Here is a 17,993-nt window from a genome sequence, read left to right on the forward strand (position 1 = left end):
AGCTTGGGCTGCTGATGGCTTGGACTGGACTCTGCGTGTTGCAGGAGCAGTGGAAACACTGGAGGCAAATTCATGAGCACTCAGTAACACTGAGGGAACACTCTTTTGCTTTTCTTTCTCTGACTGAAAGAGGGGCTTCAGACAATTTCTGCCGATGGCAAATGTGTCTTCCTTACTGCAGATGAAATCAAAATCCATATAATATTTCACTGTCTTTAGTTCATGACAATAAATTGAATCTTGAATCTTGTATCTTGAACTTTGACTATAAGTTTTATGCTGGTGATTTGAGGGAGTGTTTGCAGAATGGAAAACTTGAACTGTTGTGGGAAGTGGCAGATGGCTGAAATTACTGAAATTATTCTGTATGTTAATTAACCACTTAAATGATGAGAGCTAGATATTGATATTATAAAGTATGGGACAAAGTATGCGAACATAGGTTGCAATAATACCTTTTTTTAAGACCTTTCCCATTCCACAACCTGAGTGATAAAAAATATATTGGAACCAACAATGCATTGGCAAGCAAATTTCTACAGTACCTTTGGGAGCTAAAGGCCTTCAGTGTCAGATGTAAGCCATCAAAAAGTACATATGTTATAGGTGGATCAATGTACGGAAACAAATGTTCACTCTTGCACCAGGGAGATGAATATCACCCCTCAGGAATGCAGCAATGAAAGGCATGGTATGTCATCCAAGGAAGGAATATATCTCTGTCAGTCATGGTCTAAAGACAATATATTATGGTATTGATTTTCTTGAACTCTTAAAAATGAACTTCTCAACCTCACCATGGAGCCCTGATATCATTTTAAGATTTCAAGAATGACTAGCAATTAACAAGGAGTTGAGAAGGACAGGCTGAGAAGAGGAAATTGCTAACAATGCTACAGAATTTCCTGGTAAACTTGATGTGAGGAGAAAATAAGATAGAAATTTTGCATTTTTTTTCCATGGACATTTACGCCTTACATTTAATTGTCCAGTAATTATCCTCGATAAGCATCACTAAATACACTATTTAGAAGAATCAGGAAGTTGTTCTTTTCTCTGAAATTCAGTTGCCTTGAATGCAAGGGAATTAACTTTCAAAGACTGTACGTCGACAAAACAGCACTTTTGGATCTCTGGACTGGAGATGAATTGCAACCCAATGGTACCTTTAACTTTAAGGATAATACTGTGTGAATTTTCTCAGTCATTTGCTCAGCTGAGAGGTCAAATTTTGTGGCCTTTGCAATGAATTAAATGCCCAACTTCCCTGGTATAGGCTTACTCTAGATTAATCTCTTCTACATTCTTTGATGTTGGTGTCACAGGGATTCTTCAGGGTAGAAGTATTTTTGCTTGTTTACACTAAAATAGACAACATAATATCAGCTGCTCAGAAGATATGATTCTTCAAGTTAATTCAAATAACATCCAATACAACTCCTTGTTAATTTATTATGCCATGTTTGCTTCAAAAATGTGTTCTTCATACTCGTTGAACCCTTTATGAGTCCATGCTCTGATCTGCTAAAATTCCTACACTTAATTATGACATCTGGTCACTTACAACCATTGAACCATAGAGCATTGCAGCACAGAAAACAAGTCAAAACCCATTTGGGCCTTCTGGTCTGTGAAGAAATATTATTCTGCCGAGTCCAGCCTATATCCATCTCATTCATGTATTTGTTCATATTTTTCTCAAATGCTAAAATTGAGGCCACATTTACCACTTCAGCTGGCAGCTCGTTCCATACACCCACCAGTATCTGTATGAAGAAATTTCCCCAAATACTTACCTTAAACCTCTCCTTTCAGCCGTAACCCATGTCGCGGTAACATAAAACAGGACATGATCACAGTTTTCCAAATCACGGTGACTGAATTTCACATTGCGTCACAGAGCGGAGTTTGCCTGTATTCATAGCTTTCCCATTCCTCAGCTCACCCATATAGTCTTAGTAGATGAGCCCTCTATTCTGTCCTGTCTGAGCACAGCTGTGATAATTTCCCTGACGAACAATGCTACTTCTCCTCCTTTCATCCCTCCCACTCTATCACGTCTGAAACCAGGAACAATGAGCTGCCAGTGTGCCCCTCTGCAGCCAGGTTTCCCTAAGGGTCACAATGTCATAATTCCATGTGCTAATCCATGCTCTAAGCTTGTATGCCTTTTCTACAATACTCCTTGCATTGAAATATATGCAGCTGAGAACATTAATTTCACCAGCACGTAATGTGCTGTATGTCTTAATTTAAATTTAAAACCACACAAATACAGAAATCGAAGGGTTGTGCGTGGTGAAATAAGCCCATGTAAATAATTAGTGTAAATAAGCCCATGAGCCCAATTGCACCCAATTGACCTACAACCCCCAGTACGTTTTGAATGGTGGAAGAAAAGTGGAGCACCCAGAGGAAACCAATGCAGACATAGGGAGAAACATTATCCTTTTCCTCCTCCACTCCATTATCTGCCCTGACACACCCCCTCCAAATCTAGTTTAAACACTTTGGAGCAGCACTAGTCAATTTTCCCTCTAGGATTTTATCAGTCCCTGTTTGTTCTGTCGGTATAGGTTCCACCTTCCCTGAAAGAGAGCCCAATTATCCAGAAATCTGAAGCCCTCCCCTCATTAACCATTTCTTTAGCTACATGTTAAGCCTCATTATCCTTCTATTTCTAACCTCACCAGCATGTGGCATTAGTAGCAATCTTGAGATCACAACCCTGGAAGTCCTGCCCTTCAATTTCATACCTAACTCCCTGAATTCTCTTTGGAGGATCCTTCCTACCCCATCATTGGTCTCTACATTGATCACAAATGATTGTCACAACTCCCCTTTTCCTTGCATAGGGGAAATGAAGCATGTGGCTTTTACAATGTTTCCAAAACCCAGGCAAGGATCCATGAGATTTCAGAAGTCTGATCACTCAGTCTCTCACCCCCTTGGGAAGGACTTCTCAGCATCAGATTAAAGGCCTGAGTTTCAACGCAGGGTTTCTAAGACTGAAGTTTGAATTGACTTTTGGGTAATCCACACACACACACACACACACACACACACACACACACACACACACACACACACACACACACACACACACACATATATATTCATGCTTAGTTGGGGTAGATTTAAGTAAGATGTTATATTATTAATAATTATTAATAAATATATTGTTCTAAAAATAAAACTGTCTTCATAAATTTCTATTGCTGCAGGTCTGCGATGTAACACTAGATATACACAATGAATGGTAAGAATTAGGAAGTACTGAAGAACTTTGGTTACATATCCAAGGGTTCCAGCAAGCAGGAAAAATAATGTGATTGAAACTCTAAATGAGACACTTGCCTAAGTAGCCTAGGCATAACATTTAATCACAAGGAGGTTAAAATACAACAGTACAAAAATGAAGCCACAGCTGGTGTAGTGTATGCAGTTCAGGTCACCATACCATAGACACTGGAGAGATTTTCAATTATTAGTCATTTTTTTTATTTGCAAAGGAGAAGGCTGAGCAAGTCCATAAATTTGATAGGCAGTGAGAAATACTTCCTCAAAGTAAATGTTCATGACCTGAGGGCATAGATTTAAGGTAAGGGCTAGGAGATGTAGATGGGGGTTGAGGAATTTTTAAATTGAAGTTTTAATGTTTTTTTTAATTATTTAATTTAGACATCTAGCACGGTAACAGGCCATTTCAGCCCATAAGCACATGTTGCCCAATTACATCCAATTGACCTACAACCCCCAGTATGTTTTTGAACAGTAGGAGGAAACTGGAGCCCCCAGTGAAAACCCACGCAGACATGAGGAGAATGTGCAAACTCCTTACAGCTTAGTTGAAATCTGGAACATACTAACTGAGAAATAATGCAGGCAAGTAATCTCACAATAGATTGTTAAAAGAATTTAGATCGGTGTCTGAAATGCAATGGCAGAGAAGGCCATAACTTGAGAGCTAGAAAATGGGATGGATGGATGGCATGGACAGAATTGAGAGAAGGGCTGGCGTCGATGTTCTGCTTTGAGAACTTGATGGAAAATAAACTGCAGCACCATGGAGCAAGAATCAGGCTTGAGAAGGACATAAAATGTTGTGGCTGAGACTAGCACAGCTCAAGGGTGTGAATGGCCTTCTTCCATGCTGTAACAATGTTATTATTCTAAATTTGTAGTTCTATAATTGTAATAAAATGTCAAATTCACGAGTCCTTTATCGTCATGTTTAAGTAATATTACACAATATTGCCTGGTGCCTGCAGTAAGCAAAAGAGAGTTCCTTCAGAGTCACTGAGTGCCTGTGGATTCACCTCCAGCTCTCCTGCAGCATCTCAAGCCACACAACTTCCAGTTCGAACATCAGCAACCTGAGCTCCAGATCCAAACCTCAGACGTGATCAGAAAGTCTTCAGCACTTAAGACCCTTCAGCAGCCCTTCTTGCCCTCAGCACCCTCTCGAATCCCGGCTCCAGCAACTCACAACCTGTGTGGCAGGGCCGGCACTAAGGGGGGGGGGGGCATTCGCGGGAATTTCCCCCCAAATTAGGTATTGTGACCCCTCCCCCACCCGCAGCACTACCACTGCTAGCGTTACTAGTCTCTGTGCAATATAAGCAACGCATTTGTCTTACATCGGCAGAGGAGGAAGTGTGACGGCAGCGGCACATGAAGGAGGTTTATGGTAGGTAGGTAGGCACCACCACAACCCTGCCCCCTGCTGAGCGAGTTTTTAAACGTCAAATTGAGCCCCCCCCGTGGTTAACCTAATCCCCCCCCCCATTAGACTTGTTCCGACTCTGATTCTGCCATGTGGGTCCTCCAACCACAAGTTCCCCTTAGTGGGTCCTTCAGCCCCTGAGCCCCTCGCTGGTTTGCTGCCTTGGTCACCTCCCCTGCAGGGTCACCTGTTCTACTTCTCCTTCTCAATGGGGGGAGGGGGTGTTCTTCCCATTTCTGATGCCCTGTGGCAGTCTACTGCTCTCCGGAGCAGCGGTTGCTGTCAAGTGCTCTCCTGGGCACAGGACCCCATAGTTTCAGAATTTTACTTACAAGCACCATCGGCACATTTAACAGGCTGTTTAAAGCCTGTACAGAGATGGCAGCATTAGGACTGGGTGGGTGAACCTTTTGGAGCAGCGTTGTATCTCCGTTCTTTGCTGTCCCGAGTTTGTACCACTGCACCACTGTCACTACAGCAGTTCCGCCATTTTGTGATAATTGTAATAAGATGTAATATTATTTTATAAATTCATGTTGACATTACCCAATTATATTATGAAATTTTGAGTGCCCTGTATTATACATTGTTATCCCTTTAAATATGTGTGTGGGTTGCAATTTTCTGGATCACTTATATGAGAGCGCGATCAATGTTGGATGGATAATGTAATCATTTCAAGCTTTTGTTGCATTGAAAGCATTTTTAAGATCTGTCTGGACAACGTGCAGTCTGTAATCAATATTAATTTTACATTGAACAGCTATTAATTGCATTCATTATTATCTATATTATTTGTGTATTGCCCTTTGTTGGATAAATGAATAAATATAACATTTACAGAATACATTCTAAATTGTACAAAATGTAATTCTGTCCATGTCCTCACAAAATAACTTGCCCATTATTAACTTGCAGGCCTGTCCCAAGCACATTGTTTCATTATTTTTGGTCTTGCATACCATTAATCTTTGTAGAAAGGAACACATAGAAAATCTACAATTATTACATCTGCAATTGGGCATTTTTCTTTTCAGCCATATTCATTTTTACAAACCATTAATTCTTTCTGGACTATATATATGTATGTATGGACTAAATACTTCAGTTAGCTCAATAGCTCAAAATAATGGCTTGATTGTAATACACCAGAATAGGTTATAATTTAAGTAGATTTCATAGTTACAGTTAAATACTGTATATCCAACACATTTGTATTCACCAGAGGCTAATTGATATTCTTGTACTCGTATTGTGATTTACTATTGAAGCTTTTAAGATAGTAATTGGGAATTTTGCAGATATTTGAGTAATTAAAATCTACAATCAGAGCATAAAATATTCTATTTGAATAATTCAGTTGCAAAACTTTGATATCATTAACATTCTTAAAGCATAATATAACTAATACAATGTAGAAACAATAATGAAATTCATGAAACAATTTAGTCTGCTGTTCCTTGGATTATCACATTATCTCAGTGAGAGAAGATGCCATGTTTCCTAACATAGCAGTTTAAATTTTTCCACTCTCTTAGTTATGCAATAAAGTGAATAAATAAGAACTTTATGAATAAAAATGTTATTAAATTGTGACGCTTAAAAAAAATCACAATTACTTTTGAGTTCATTGGACTTCCAAGGCACACTTTGCAATTGCACTTTCAGACACAGTTCAAACTCTCTTCCTCTGAGATCTGAGCTATGTTGTGCATTTTACAGGATGAGTTTAGTCATTTGGTGAATATTGTCTTATTTTAAATCCTAGGTATATATTTTTGAAAATAACATCTACTATCAAACTGAAGTAAAAATCAGTGCGTTGCGTCTTACTTCATCGGGGAAGGAAGGAATAATCTACAATGGGATTGCAGACTGGTTATATGAAGGTAGGATACATCAGACCTATTGCAATTAAACAGCCAAAAATAGAAGGTGGACCACATAATTATATTTTCAAAGTATTGCATTTAGACCTGCTAGCAAGTGACTTTACTTCTGCTCGAGTAACAAAAGCACAAAGCAAGAATAAAATTGTTTTCTTTCTACAGATGTGTTATTTACCATTGTCAGTAAGTCAGTGTTTTTTGCATTGACTGTATTTTTACTTGTAGAATTTTTTTAAATATTCTTATAACTTTGTTCAGATTTAAAATGTGCCGTCTTTCATTCTTTAACGATTCTCTCTTACAAGGATTACAAGATGTGTGTTAAGCCCAAACTCACAGGCAGGTTTTTCTCCAGTTATGAGTGGCACGTCCCAACATCTGGATTAACTTAAAAAGTAAAAACACAAAGCTGGAGGAATCAGCAGGTCAAAGAGTGTCGTTTATATAGCAAAGATAAAGATATATAACCAACATTTCAGGCTTGAGCTTCTGCTGAGTTTCTGCAGCTTTGTGTTTTTTGCTTCAGTTATGATTTCTGCAGACTTTCAGGGTTTATTTCCACCCAAATTGGCTTGATTGCAAGTGAGCTGAACTCATCATACTTCACATCCAACTCTCAGGTTCATGGACTATCAGATGTGTCATTGAGATGTATTGTTTTTTAACATGGTATCTTTGTTCTTAATAATTCAGGTTATTAAGAATAAAAGGGTAAAGTCAAAAATTGACTTTCTTCTTAAAATAAAACTCTTAAAAATATGGAAAAATTGTTAAAACAACTAAATACATGGAAATCAACTCAATTAAAGTTATTTGTACTTGCCATTTTTCCTGCTCCCTTTTGTTCCATTGAAATTAATAAGCTAGTTGGATGAGTCAACTGTTTCCAGAAGTTTGTTTGTTGAGGAGTTTAACAGTGCAGGGTATTGGGATTATTTAACATCTGAATTTAAAACAGATCTTCCACTTTTTGTGGGAGTCTTGAACTTCTGGCAACTTACCTACTTAAAAGCCATTGGTCCTAATTAGGACTATGGGCTGAAAATATAGCTCAATCTCACTTTTCCTGAAAGCCTCTTCCATATTCGACATCACTTGACATCTCCCCACAAGAGTAGATTGGGAAGTAACTCAACGGACTTCAAGTACTTCAATGACTGATGTCTTCAAGTTATTATGAAAATCTTTAAAAATCAGCATTACTGAGAAAGATTCACGTTTATATTATTGGAACAATTGCAGTCTTGGTTTGTTTTTCCAGGAGTTGTCATTTGCAATATTTATCAATTGCAGCCACAAAACTTTGCCTTATTAGAACTTATTCAGTGACCTTTACATCCTAGGAGTGAGAAAACTGTGCTTGTCAACAGTACCTTTCTTCAGTTAAAACCATGCTGAGTGCCCACTGAAAAGAAAGGTCGTTTTCCAACATTCCCAAAATATGTGCAGGGTGAATAAGATCTAGCATCATGTTCCTTAATGAAGTCGTGTACATTCCAACTGCTAAATTTCGCAATGTAGAGGGTGATGGAAAATGCACTCTGTTTTCAGTCACCTTCACTCTCTCAGCAGCAACTCCAGTGTCTTGTCTTTGGAATAAGGCCACATGAGGAGTTATTGAACAACCCTTTTTCCATTGAGGGGATTAGCACCAGGCAGAGTACCACATGTTTAAAAGTAATATTCACTGAGAGTGACAATAAATCATAATTTTTTTCTGATGCAAATAGACAAATATCTCATTTTAGGGGCTTTATAATTTTAAGATTTTATTATGTGACGTGCAAAACAGCTCTCCAATATATCAAGCCTTGCCATTACACTGTATCAAGTATACAACGAGCATTACCACAGAGGGAGCTATTTATTTTTGCTGTAAGCAATGCAGGATGCCACTATGTATACCTGCGAACTTGAGGCCATTTCCATGATAATTTTGTATGCTGGGAAATTGTAACTTTTCCTCCATGGACCCAATTTACATCTCCTGCAGCCAAGGAAAGTCAGTCAACATACCAAAAGACCTATCACACCCAGCACTCTCTCTTCTCCCTCCTCCTACTGAAGAGTGGTAAGAAAATGTTTGAAACCCACTCTTTCAATCGTACCTAATTAACTCTTTATGCACCATAACTCCAAAGGAAATGGGCCAATGGTAATTTTTCTCAAGCAAATTATTTCAGTAACAATTGGGTCTAGAGCAGTGGTTCTCAACCTTCCTTTACCACTCACATACCACCTTAAGCAATCCTTAACTAATCTCAGAGCACCGATGGCGTAGGGAATACTTAAGGTGGTATGTAAGTTTAGGGGGACAGATTGAAATCCACTGTTGTAACTTTTCCATTAGGCAGAGGTATCGAAGATTTTAAAATCAGTAGATAAAGCACCAAGGCCAGTTATAGCATATGGACAACATTTGAAATCAATGGATCCAACACAATTTTAAGGCAAAGCCAGAAACTTGATTGTGCCCCAAGACACATCTTAGTTAATTGAGTCATTAGGGAAATATTATTTTGCATCCATTGAATGATATAGATTTTTTCAATGGCTTGGAAGTAGGTAATCATAATCACTCTCTTATTCTTCTTATACTAACTGCCAAAATTGTACAAACAAATTAATTAAAAATAAGAGGAGGCTTCCATTTATTAAGATTATGGCTGATTTGATTGTAATAATAACTCTAATCCCAACTACCCAATCAGTCCCTTATTCTATCAAAGGAAAAAGCACAAAGGTAATGTTGAAGATATAATGTAGGAGGTGCCATGTTTATACCAGTCACAGTCAGAGAGAATTTTGGCAAATGATACATTGACAAATGATCAGTGCCGACAAAACCTAGGTGACTGATGTAACCCATTTTTGTTATCCCTTATAGCAAGCTACAAAGATATCTGGAATGACTTCTAGCCCTTGTTCCAGAGAGACAATGTATGCCCTCATAAGTTGGCACTATCTTGCTTGAGATGCACCAAAGAATAAATAATATGAGTAGTGGCTGGTCACAAGAATGAGAAGCAACACCATCTATTTGCAACCTACTTCTGGTCAAACTAGTTCATATCATAATAACAATGTGGTTCAATTTAGTTCCCCCTAATTCTATAAAATTCTGTTTGAATTGCAATTTTAATAGCACAGGCTGCTCAATGAAGAAATGTATTTATAGGTCCAGAGAACATCACATTCAAACTGTTTTTATCATAATGGTACCAATTAATTTTCATCTTGGAAACTTCCATTTCTTCCCAGAATAAATCACATTTGTAGCTCAGCATGAAAACAAAGAAATCGGTAATTTAAAATACATTAACCAAGAGCATCACAGTTCTGTAAACCATGAGGTACAGGAATAGGCCCAACACGGCACAGAAGAACCCACTAACACAAATCCCATTTCATTCCATGCTTGTTACCATCAACTTCTTGCGGATTCTACCACATTTACCTACATATACAGTGGCCAATTATTCTACCAACCAGCACATCTGAGGGATTTGGAGGTGGTGGGGAGGGGGGGGGGGGGAGGAGGGGGGTGGTGTTAGCTGATCATGGGGAAAAATAGGCAGAAGTTTAGATCAGCAGTGAACCCAGAGCTATGAGTTAGCAGGTTGACCACGTGCACCATTAGACTACCCATAAAGGTTAAGGGGAAATTCAAATACTGATTCTCACAAAAATTAACTTGAAAATAAGAATACTCTAATTTCTCTATAGTTGCGATGACTGATTTAAAGATAAGGCTATCAAGAAAACATACTAAGAAATGCAATTATTTTAGGGTTTACTGGACAAGCAAAGGAATAAGTGCCAAAGAGGTCAGAAAAAAGCTGAGAGTAAATTAAGATTTTCACTGCCAGATATCCAAATAAGTGATTACATTTGCTAACGTACTGCTAATCCTTGGCCTTAAAAAGGACCACTACCAGCATGAATTTTCACAAGGCTTTTGACAAGGTTCCACACATGAGGCTGCAAAGCAGGATAGGAGCCCATGATATTCTGGGAAAGGTACCAGCATGGATAGAAGATTGGTTGACTGGCAGAAGGCAAGCAGGGGGAATAAAGGAGACCTTTTATGGTTGGTTGTTGGTGATTAGTTTTGTTCTGCAGAAGTCGGTGTTGGGCCTCTACTGTTCATGCAGTATGGAAATGACTTTGATGATGGAATTAGCGGCTGTGTAGCCTAGTTTGTGGATTACATGAAGATAGGTGAAGGAGTGGGTAGTGTGGTGAAACCAGGGAGTTTGCAGAGTTATTGGATGGTTAATTAGAATGACCAGATGGAATAGAGCATATGGAATGTTATAGTCATGCACTTTGGTAGAAGGAATAAAGGCATAGACTATATCTTAAATGGGGAGAGAATTCAGACAGCAGAGGTCCAAAGGAGTTAAACAGGAAAAGTGCTGGAGAAACTAAGCAGGTCCAAAGAACTTGGGAGTTGTAATGCAGTATTCCTTAAAGGATAACTTTCAGGTTGAGTTGGAAGTGAGGAAGCACTCATCTTGAGAGGACAAGAATTTAAAAAAAAACAAAGATGTATGGCAGAGTTTTTATAAGGCATTGGTCAGATCACATTTGGTGTATTGTGAGCAGTTATGTTTCCTATAGTTCAGGAAGGATGTGCTGGAGTTGGAGAGGGTCCAGAGAATGATCCCAGGAATGAGAGGCTTAACGTATGAGGAGCTCTTTGATAGCTCTTTGTACTCACTGGAGTTTAGAAAGATGAGGGTGAATCTTATTGAAACATTCTGAATATTGAAATACTGAAGGTAGAGAAGATCTTTCTAGTGTGTGGGGGAGTCTAGGATCAGAGTACACAGCCTCAGGATAAAAGGATGACCCTTTAGAATAGAGATGTGGAGACATTTTTTCAGAGGATGGTTAATCTCTGGGATTCATTGCCATAAATGGCTGTGAAGGCCAAGGCATTAGGGTTATTTAAAGCAAAGGTTCATAGTTTCTTGATTCATAAGGGCATTAAAGGTTATGGGAAGAAGGCAGGAAAATGGGGTGAAAGAAAAAATGTATCAGCCATGATTTGGAGCAGGATTAGACTGAATAGTATAATTCTGCTCCAAATTCTTATGACCTTTTGGAACAGTATGGTCAGACTTGCATAATGGAGAGAGAAAAAAAAATCATGTGAATACCCATCAATCACTGCTCAAGTTTTATTTTGTGAAAATGGGACAAATATGGCTGCACCCAGTGCCTTATGAGACAAGCTATATCAAAGTTGATCAGCTAACAGAATTAGAAAAAACTGGCTTTTGGATCTTAACTTGGAGATCCTTTATTCAAAAGATATAAAGACCCAGCTGGCCTGAACAGGCTCTGGCGTAGCATTGAGGAAAATATTGTTAAAGATTTTACTTAATGTTATAAGATATCCTTTGTCGAAAGGTTTCTGGAAACTGCATCAATGATATCAGTCTATTTGGACAACAAAAGTGGAGGCAACTCCTTGGAGCCATGTTGACATTAGTTAAAGCCATTGTACTTTTACGTGTGAAAATAGAAAGAAAACTGCAAACGTTATAAATCTGAAACAAGAACGAGTGAAAGGACATGGCTGGTCAGGCGGGCAGCATTTGTGGAAAAAGAAACAGTGTTAATGTTTCAGATGCTGCCTGACAGACTGATAGAGTTACTAACATTTTCTGCTTTTTTTCTGTGAATGAGGGGATGACCTGAGTCTCAGGAAACACCTCTTTTTATGCACTACACACAAAGGAAGATCGACGAAAGAATCTCATGTGCACACACATGAGATTGCACCTGAAAATTTAGCCCAAGCCCTGGATTTCTTAACCAGATCAGTTAGAGATGAGCAAGAATTATAATTTCTAAAGGTCAGAGTTAATGTGGTTAAGTGTTGTAAAACCAATAGCAGTGTTGAATTTTTTTGCTCAGAACTCTCTGTAAATCAGCTAGTCTTCTGTCTTAAATGTCAGCAGCACATTGTACATGCCAACATTCCATAAGTGTAGAATATAATTGTTGGCATTCTTAAATGAATCACGTTCCTATTCCCAATTTATCTTCAGTAAATGAATAAAAATTCCAGCTAATCTGCAACCATGAGAACACGGTCGTGCCTGTGAAGGTTCATTTCAATACCTTAATTGTGTTTGCTTCACCTATAGCAGTCAATTTTGCCAATGTCATTGATAAACTAAAAATCACAAAATTTACATTTCGAGAACCAGACCCACATCTTGAATCCACTGCATCATCCACAGTTTCAAGAGCAGAGAACAGGTACAATGCAATCTAACCAGGATCACAATTGAACAGTCCTTTAGCCCCCTGGGATCTATTGGTGAAGTAGTGTGATATAGCCTTGCTAATACTTCACTGATTATTGTTTTCTGCTGTATGCTACATTATCCTTCACTCCTAAGCCGTGCATGACTGGAATGGTGAGAGAAAGAAATGCGGCCACAAACAAAAGGAGACAAGTACCACAAGGAGGCAGAGCGTAAACACAAAAATCATTCATTCTCCCAGTGGGATCAGCCAGAATCTAAATGATCAAATCTTTAATTAAATGTCTTGTACCATTCATGCACAACATTAATCTCCAAATATGTCCTTATTAAGTGAAGCATGGAGAACACTTTAATAACAATACAAATGAAAGAAACTTCACCCAATGATTTAAATCTTCCTGTAACTCAGGAAAATAATGGATGTCTTCAAATGTCAGCTGAGTTAACTTTTATTATCAAGACCAATACAGGAGGGACTGGGTTCTTTTTCCCTTCAAAATACACACCTTCTGCTTCCAAGTCATGTGGTGTTGGCAGTATCAACTCTCAGCTTCCCCAACTCTTCAGTAGCAGGAGAAAATGTATAGTTCCCATGTATAGGCACTTCCCGTAAAACATAGAAGTGGCCTGTTACTTCCTTGTCAGGCACTGTTGCCTGAACTATAGGACGAAGCGTTTGTGTGTTTATGGAAAACAATGCAGTAATTTAAATAGGATGGCAAGAGGGTTGGATGAAGTGCTGTCTGCAGAGATATCTCTAGCACATTTTAAAGTCCCCGAAATATGACAACCTCACACACCCACATTTTGGTGTGAAAATGGACCATTGCACAGTAATGAGCAATGTGAAATCCTCAAGCTAACTTCAGAGTAGTGAATGTGAGCAAGTGTTAGAGCTGTAAATTGCAGCCCTTATCTATGCCCTTTCAGTGAAAGTGTTTGTCATGACAGCAGAACCTGTACAGCCTCACTCAGCAGGTGCTTTGTTACAGCCTGCATGATGGAAAAGGTTGGAAATTGTTGTAAATCCCTGTGAACTTTTAAACATGAAAGATCATTGCTTGAAGTTAAAACAGTGTTCCAGTTAGCGTTTCCCCCAAAAATCATTGACTCTTTGTTGACAATGGACTTCCAATCAATTTGAATAATTTATATCATAATAAAATAAGCTACCTATGCTGGAAAATCCTAACTGTATATAAACATCACTAGAAAAGAAAATAGGATTGCTGAGAAACTATTGTTCCAAATCCTGTGCATCCATGTCGATACAAATATGTCAGTGCATAAGTGATGAGGTGCAGATTCACAATTAATATTAAATATTTAGTTTACAGAAACACGGACAAGAACATTACAAAATAGAAGTAGAAGTAAGCCATTCCACCTTGTAGCTTCTCCTCCAGACAATATGATTGTAACTGATTATCCAGATTCATTAACTTGTCCCACCCTCTCCATTAAATCCTTAAAAAAAGAATCAAGTTATTTTATTTAATGATTTGGCTTCAAGTACTTTCTGAGGCAGATAATTCCACAAGTTCACAATTCCCTGGGGAAAATAAAGTTTGTCCTTATCTCAGTTCTGAGATTTCTTTAACAGAAACTGAGAGGCTTTCTTGAAACAACTAGAGATGGGATGGCAGATGGATGAAAAAAAATTGAAGGTTATGAGGTAGGGAGGGTTTCTTTTTTGAGGTGTATATAGGTTGGCACCACTTTGTGGGCCAAAGGGCTGGTACTGTGCTGTAATGTTCTATGCTTTAATATTGAGGACTAAAACAGACCAGATGATCAAAGTTTTAACGGGAGAACATTTTCGGAACAGTGGCCATAATTGCCATAATTTAAGACGATGATGGATACGATTAGTTTTCAGATGAAACTGCTAAATTAGAGCGAAGGGATGAGGCAAATCACCACAATGATTGGCAAAAACTGAAAAAACTTGATTGAGAAGATAAATTCATATCTGATATGTGGGAGTCTTTTAAAGCCCAGTTGTATAGAGTGAAGGACCAGCACGTTCCTGTGAGAATGTAAAAAAATGACAAGATTTTGGAACCTTAAATCCAATAGATACTGTATGTTTAGTCAAAAGGGAAAAAAAAAGGAAGTTTATGTATGGATTAGGAAGTTGGAATCTGCTATGGTCCTGGAGGAATATAAAGGAAGCAGTGTGGCTGTAGAGGCTGCAGAGCGCTGGAGGCAAATCCACAGACACTCGGTGACTATGGGGAGAACTCTCTTTTGCTTTTCTTCCTCTGACTGTAAGAGACAATTTCTGCTGATGGCGAATCTGTCTGCCTTACAGCAGGCAAAAACAAATTTGTGTAATATGACACTGTTTTATTAAGTGACAATAAATTGAATCTTGAAACTTGAGTACAAAAGTTAGCAAGTCATATTGTTTTATATAGTCATATAAAACCTTAGTGAATGGGGAAAGGTCAAAGGAAGTTAGTGACGCTAGTTGTTTTACACAAAGAGTGGTGGGTGCCTCAAGGTGGGAGAAGCAAATAAGATAGCAACATTTGAAAGCCCTTTCGATGAACACAAAAATAAGCAGGGAATAGAAGAATAAGGACAATGTGCAGGCAGGTAGGATTAGTTTGCAGTAGGCATCATGATTGGTGCAGACACGATGCCTGAAGAATCTGTTCCAATGATACAAGCTCTCTGATATCCTTGGACTCTAATCCTGGTTCTGAACACTCCAGACATTCAGAACATCCTTCTTGCATCTAATCTGTCCAAACCTTTCAGAGGTTTCTGGCCTTATATATGATTTCCTCATATTCTTTTCAACTCTCTGAAGATTATCCAAAGTAATGTCATACTACTTATGATAAAATAGTATTTTATCTCAAGCTCAATATTCAGTTATTCTCATTCATAAATGTATTCTTTATTTCAATACTCCATTAAATAGTCTATATTTCCTTAATAGGAAAGTCAAAGCCACATTTGGTCAGTCTATTTAAATTGGATGAATAAATAATAATTTTGAATTATTAGAAAATTGAAACTTTTGCCTTATTCTGGTCATCAGTAGTGTTGATAGTTCATACATATTCATCCCACTTAATGTAATGAACCACATTTGCAAAGCCAAAGCCTTTCTTATAATCTAGCTGATTGACCTTAGTTATCGATGCTTTTCATATAGTGGTTTTAATAGGCCGCTGAAATATCAAACTCATAATCAATCTCAGGAACCATGTTTCTGTTATTTTTGCATTTGGAATTGCTTCAACCCAATAAACCAAGCTACTGTCATAGGTATTTTAAGAAAATAGGCATATAACTAGTTTTAATGTCATGACAAGTAAGCCATGTATTGCAGTAAAAAAAATGTGTCCCAGAGTCACCATGTGTCCCTAACAGTGCAAGAAATAGAGAAGCAAAACAGCATATTCACTGAGTGTCCATGGATTCGCCTCCAGTGCTCCCATAGCCTCTGCAGCCGTACGGTCTCCTATTTGATCCATCGGTAAGCCGATCTCCAGATCCAAACCTCCAACACCATCAGGAAGCCTTCAGTGCCTGAGGCTCTTCAGGAGCCCGTCTTGCCCTCAACAACATCTTGAATCCCGGATCCAATGCGGTTCCCGTGAGCCAGTCTCCAGTAGCCCGCTGCCCGTGTGAGTCCTCGACCACAAGTCACCTGCAACCTGTATGGGTCCCTCAGCCACTGAGCCCCTCACTGATCCACCACTGTGGTCACCATCCTGTAGAGCAGTGGTATTCAAACATTTTCTTTCCACTCACATACTACTTTAAGTAATCCCTATGCCATCAGTGTTCTGTGATTAGTAAGGGATTTCTTAAGGTGGTATGTGAATTTACCTATCTCGGCTGCACCATTTCATCAGATGCAAGGATCAACAATGAGATAGACAACAGACTCGCCAAGGAAAATAGCGCCTTTGGAAGACTACACAAAAGAGTCTGGAAAAACAACCAACTGAAAAACCTCACAAAGATAAGCGTACACAGAGCCGTTGTCATACCCACACTCCTGTTCGGCTCCGAATCATGGGTCCTCTACCGGCATCACCTACGGCTCCTAGAACGCTTCCACCAGCGTTGTCTCCGCTCCATCCTCAACATCCATTGGAGCGCTTTCATCCCTAACGTCGAAGTACTCGCGATGGCAGAGGTCGACAGCATCGAGTCCACGCTGCTGAAGATCCAGCTGCGCTGGGTGGGTCACATCTCCAGAATGGAGGACCATCGCCTTCCCAAGATCGTGTTATATGGCGAGCTCTCCACTGGCCACCGTGACAGAGGTGCACCAAAGAAGAGGTACAAGGACTGCCTAAAGAAATCTCTTGGTGCCTGCCACATTGACCACCGCCAGTGGGCTGATAACGCCTCAAACCGTGCATCTTGGCGCCTCACAGTTTGGCGGGCAGCAACCTCCTTTGAAGAAGACCGCAGAGCCCACCTCACTGACAAAAGGCAAAGGAGGAAAAACCCAACACCCAACCCCAACCAACCAATTTTCCCCTGCAGCCGCTGCAACCGTGTCTGCCTGTCCCGCATCGGACTTGTCAGCCACAAACGAGCCTGCAGCTGACGTGGACTTTTACCCCCTCCATAAATCTTCGTCCGCAAAGCCAAGCCAAAGAAGAAGAAGATGTGAGTGAAAAAAAAGATTGAGAATCACTGCTCTAGATCCAATTGTTACTGAAATATTTTGCTTGAGAAAAATTGTCATTGGTCCATTTTCTTTGGAGTTATGAAACTGTGCACTTAACAAGTTAATTAGGGAAAATTAAAACAGTGGTTTTCAAACTTTTTCTTTTGTGAGCCTTGCTGTGTAATGATTCTGATGCAAAGATTGTACAATAAGCTTTAATTAGCTTAAACTATATACACCAGTCTTATTATCTTGCTGGCTCCACAACTGAACTGTCTTTCGAAGGGGGCGGCTCGAGTCTTTATATTGGGCCGGTGATTGACAGCCAGCAGGTTGGGCCAGCCTCCCAGGTTGCCTACCTGAAGGTACAGTGGTTGCCCCCTGCAGTAGGCTGGTAGGAGTGTGGCCAGTGTAGTGATTGTATCACCACATTCACCCTCTTTTTA

The 17,993-nt window shown here is 39.2% G+C and overlaps 1 protein-coding gene across 1 annotated transcript in view; it reads left to right on the forward strand.

The window, feature by feature from the left end:
* Positions 1-17,993, forward strand: part of LOC138762464 (inactive dipeptidyl peptidase 10-like) — a 497,046-nt gene that overhangs the window by 316,637 nt on the left and 162,416 nt on the right. The window contains exon 6 of the mRNA XM_069936223.1: positions 6,495-6,615. Within this exon, the coding sequence (XP_069792324.1) occupies positions 6,495-6,615 (121 nt within the window). The remainder of the gene's footprint in view (positions 1-6,494; positions 6,616-17,993) is intronic.

Source organism: Narcine bancroftii, chromosome 4 (genome assembly GCF_036971445.1).
Source record: "Narcine bancroftii isolate sNarBan1 chromosome 4, sNarBan1.hap1, whole genome shotgun sequence".
NCBI classification, from domain to species: domain Eukaryota; kingdom Metazoa; phylum Chordata; class Chondrichthyes; order Torpediniformes; family Narcinidae; genus Narcine; species Narcine bancroftii.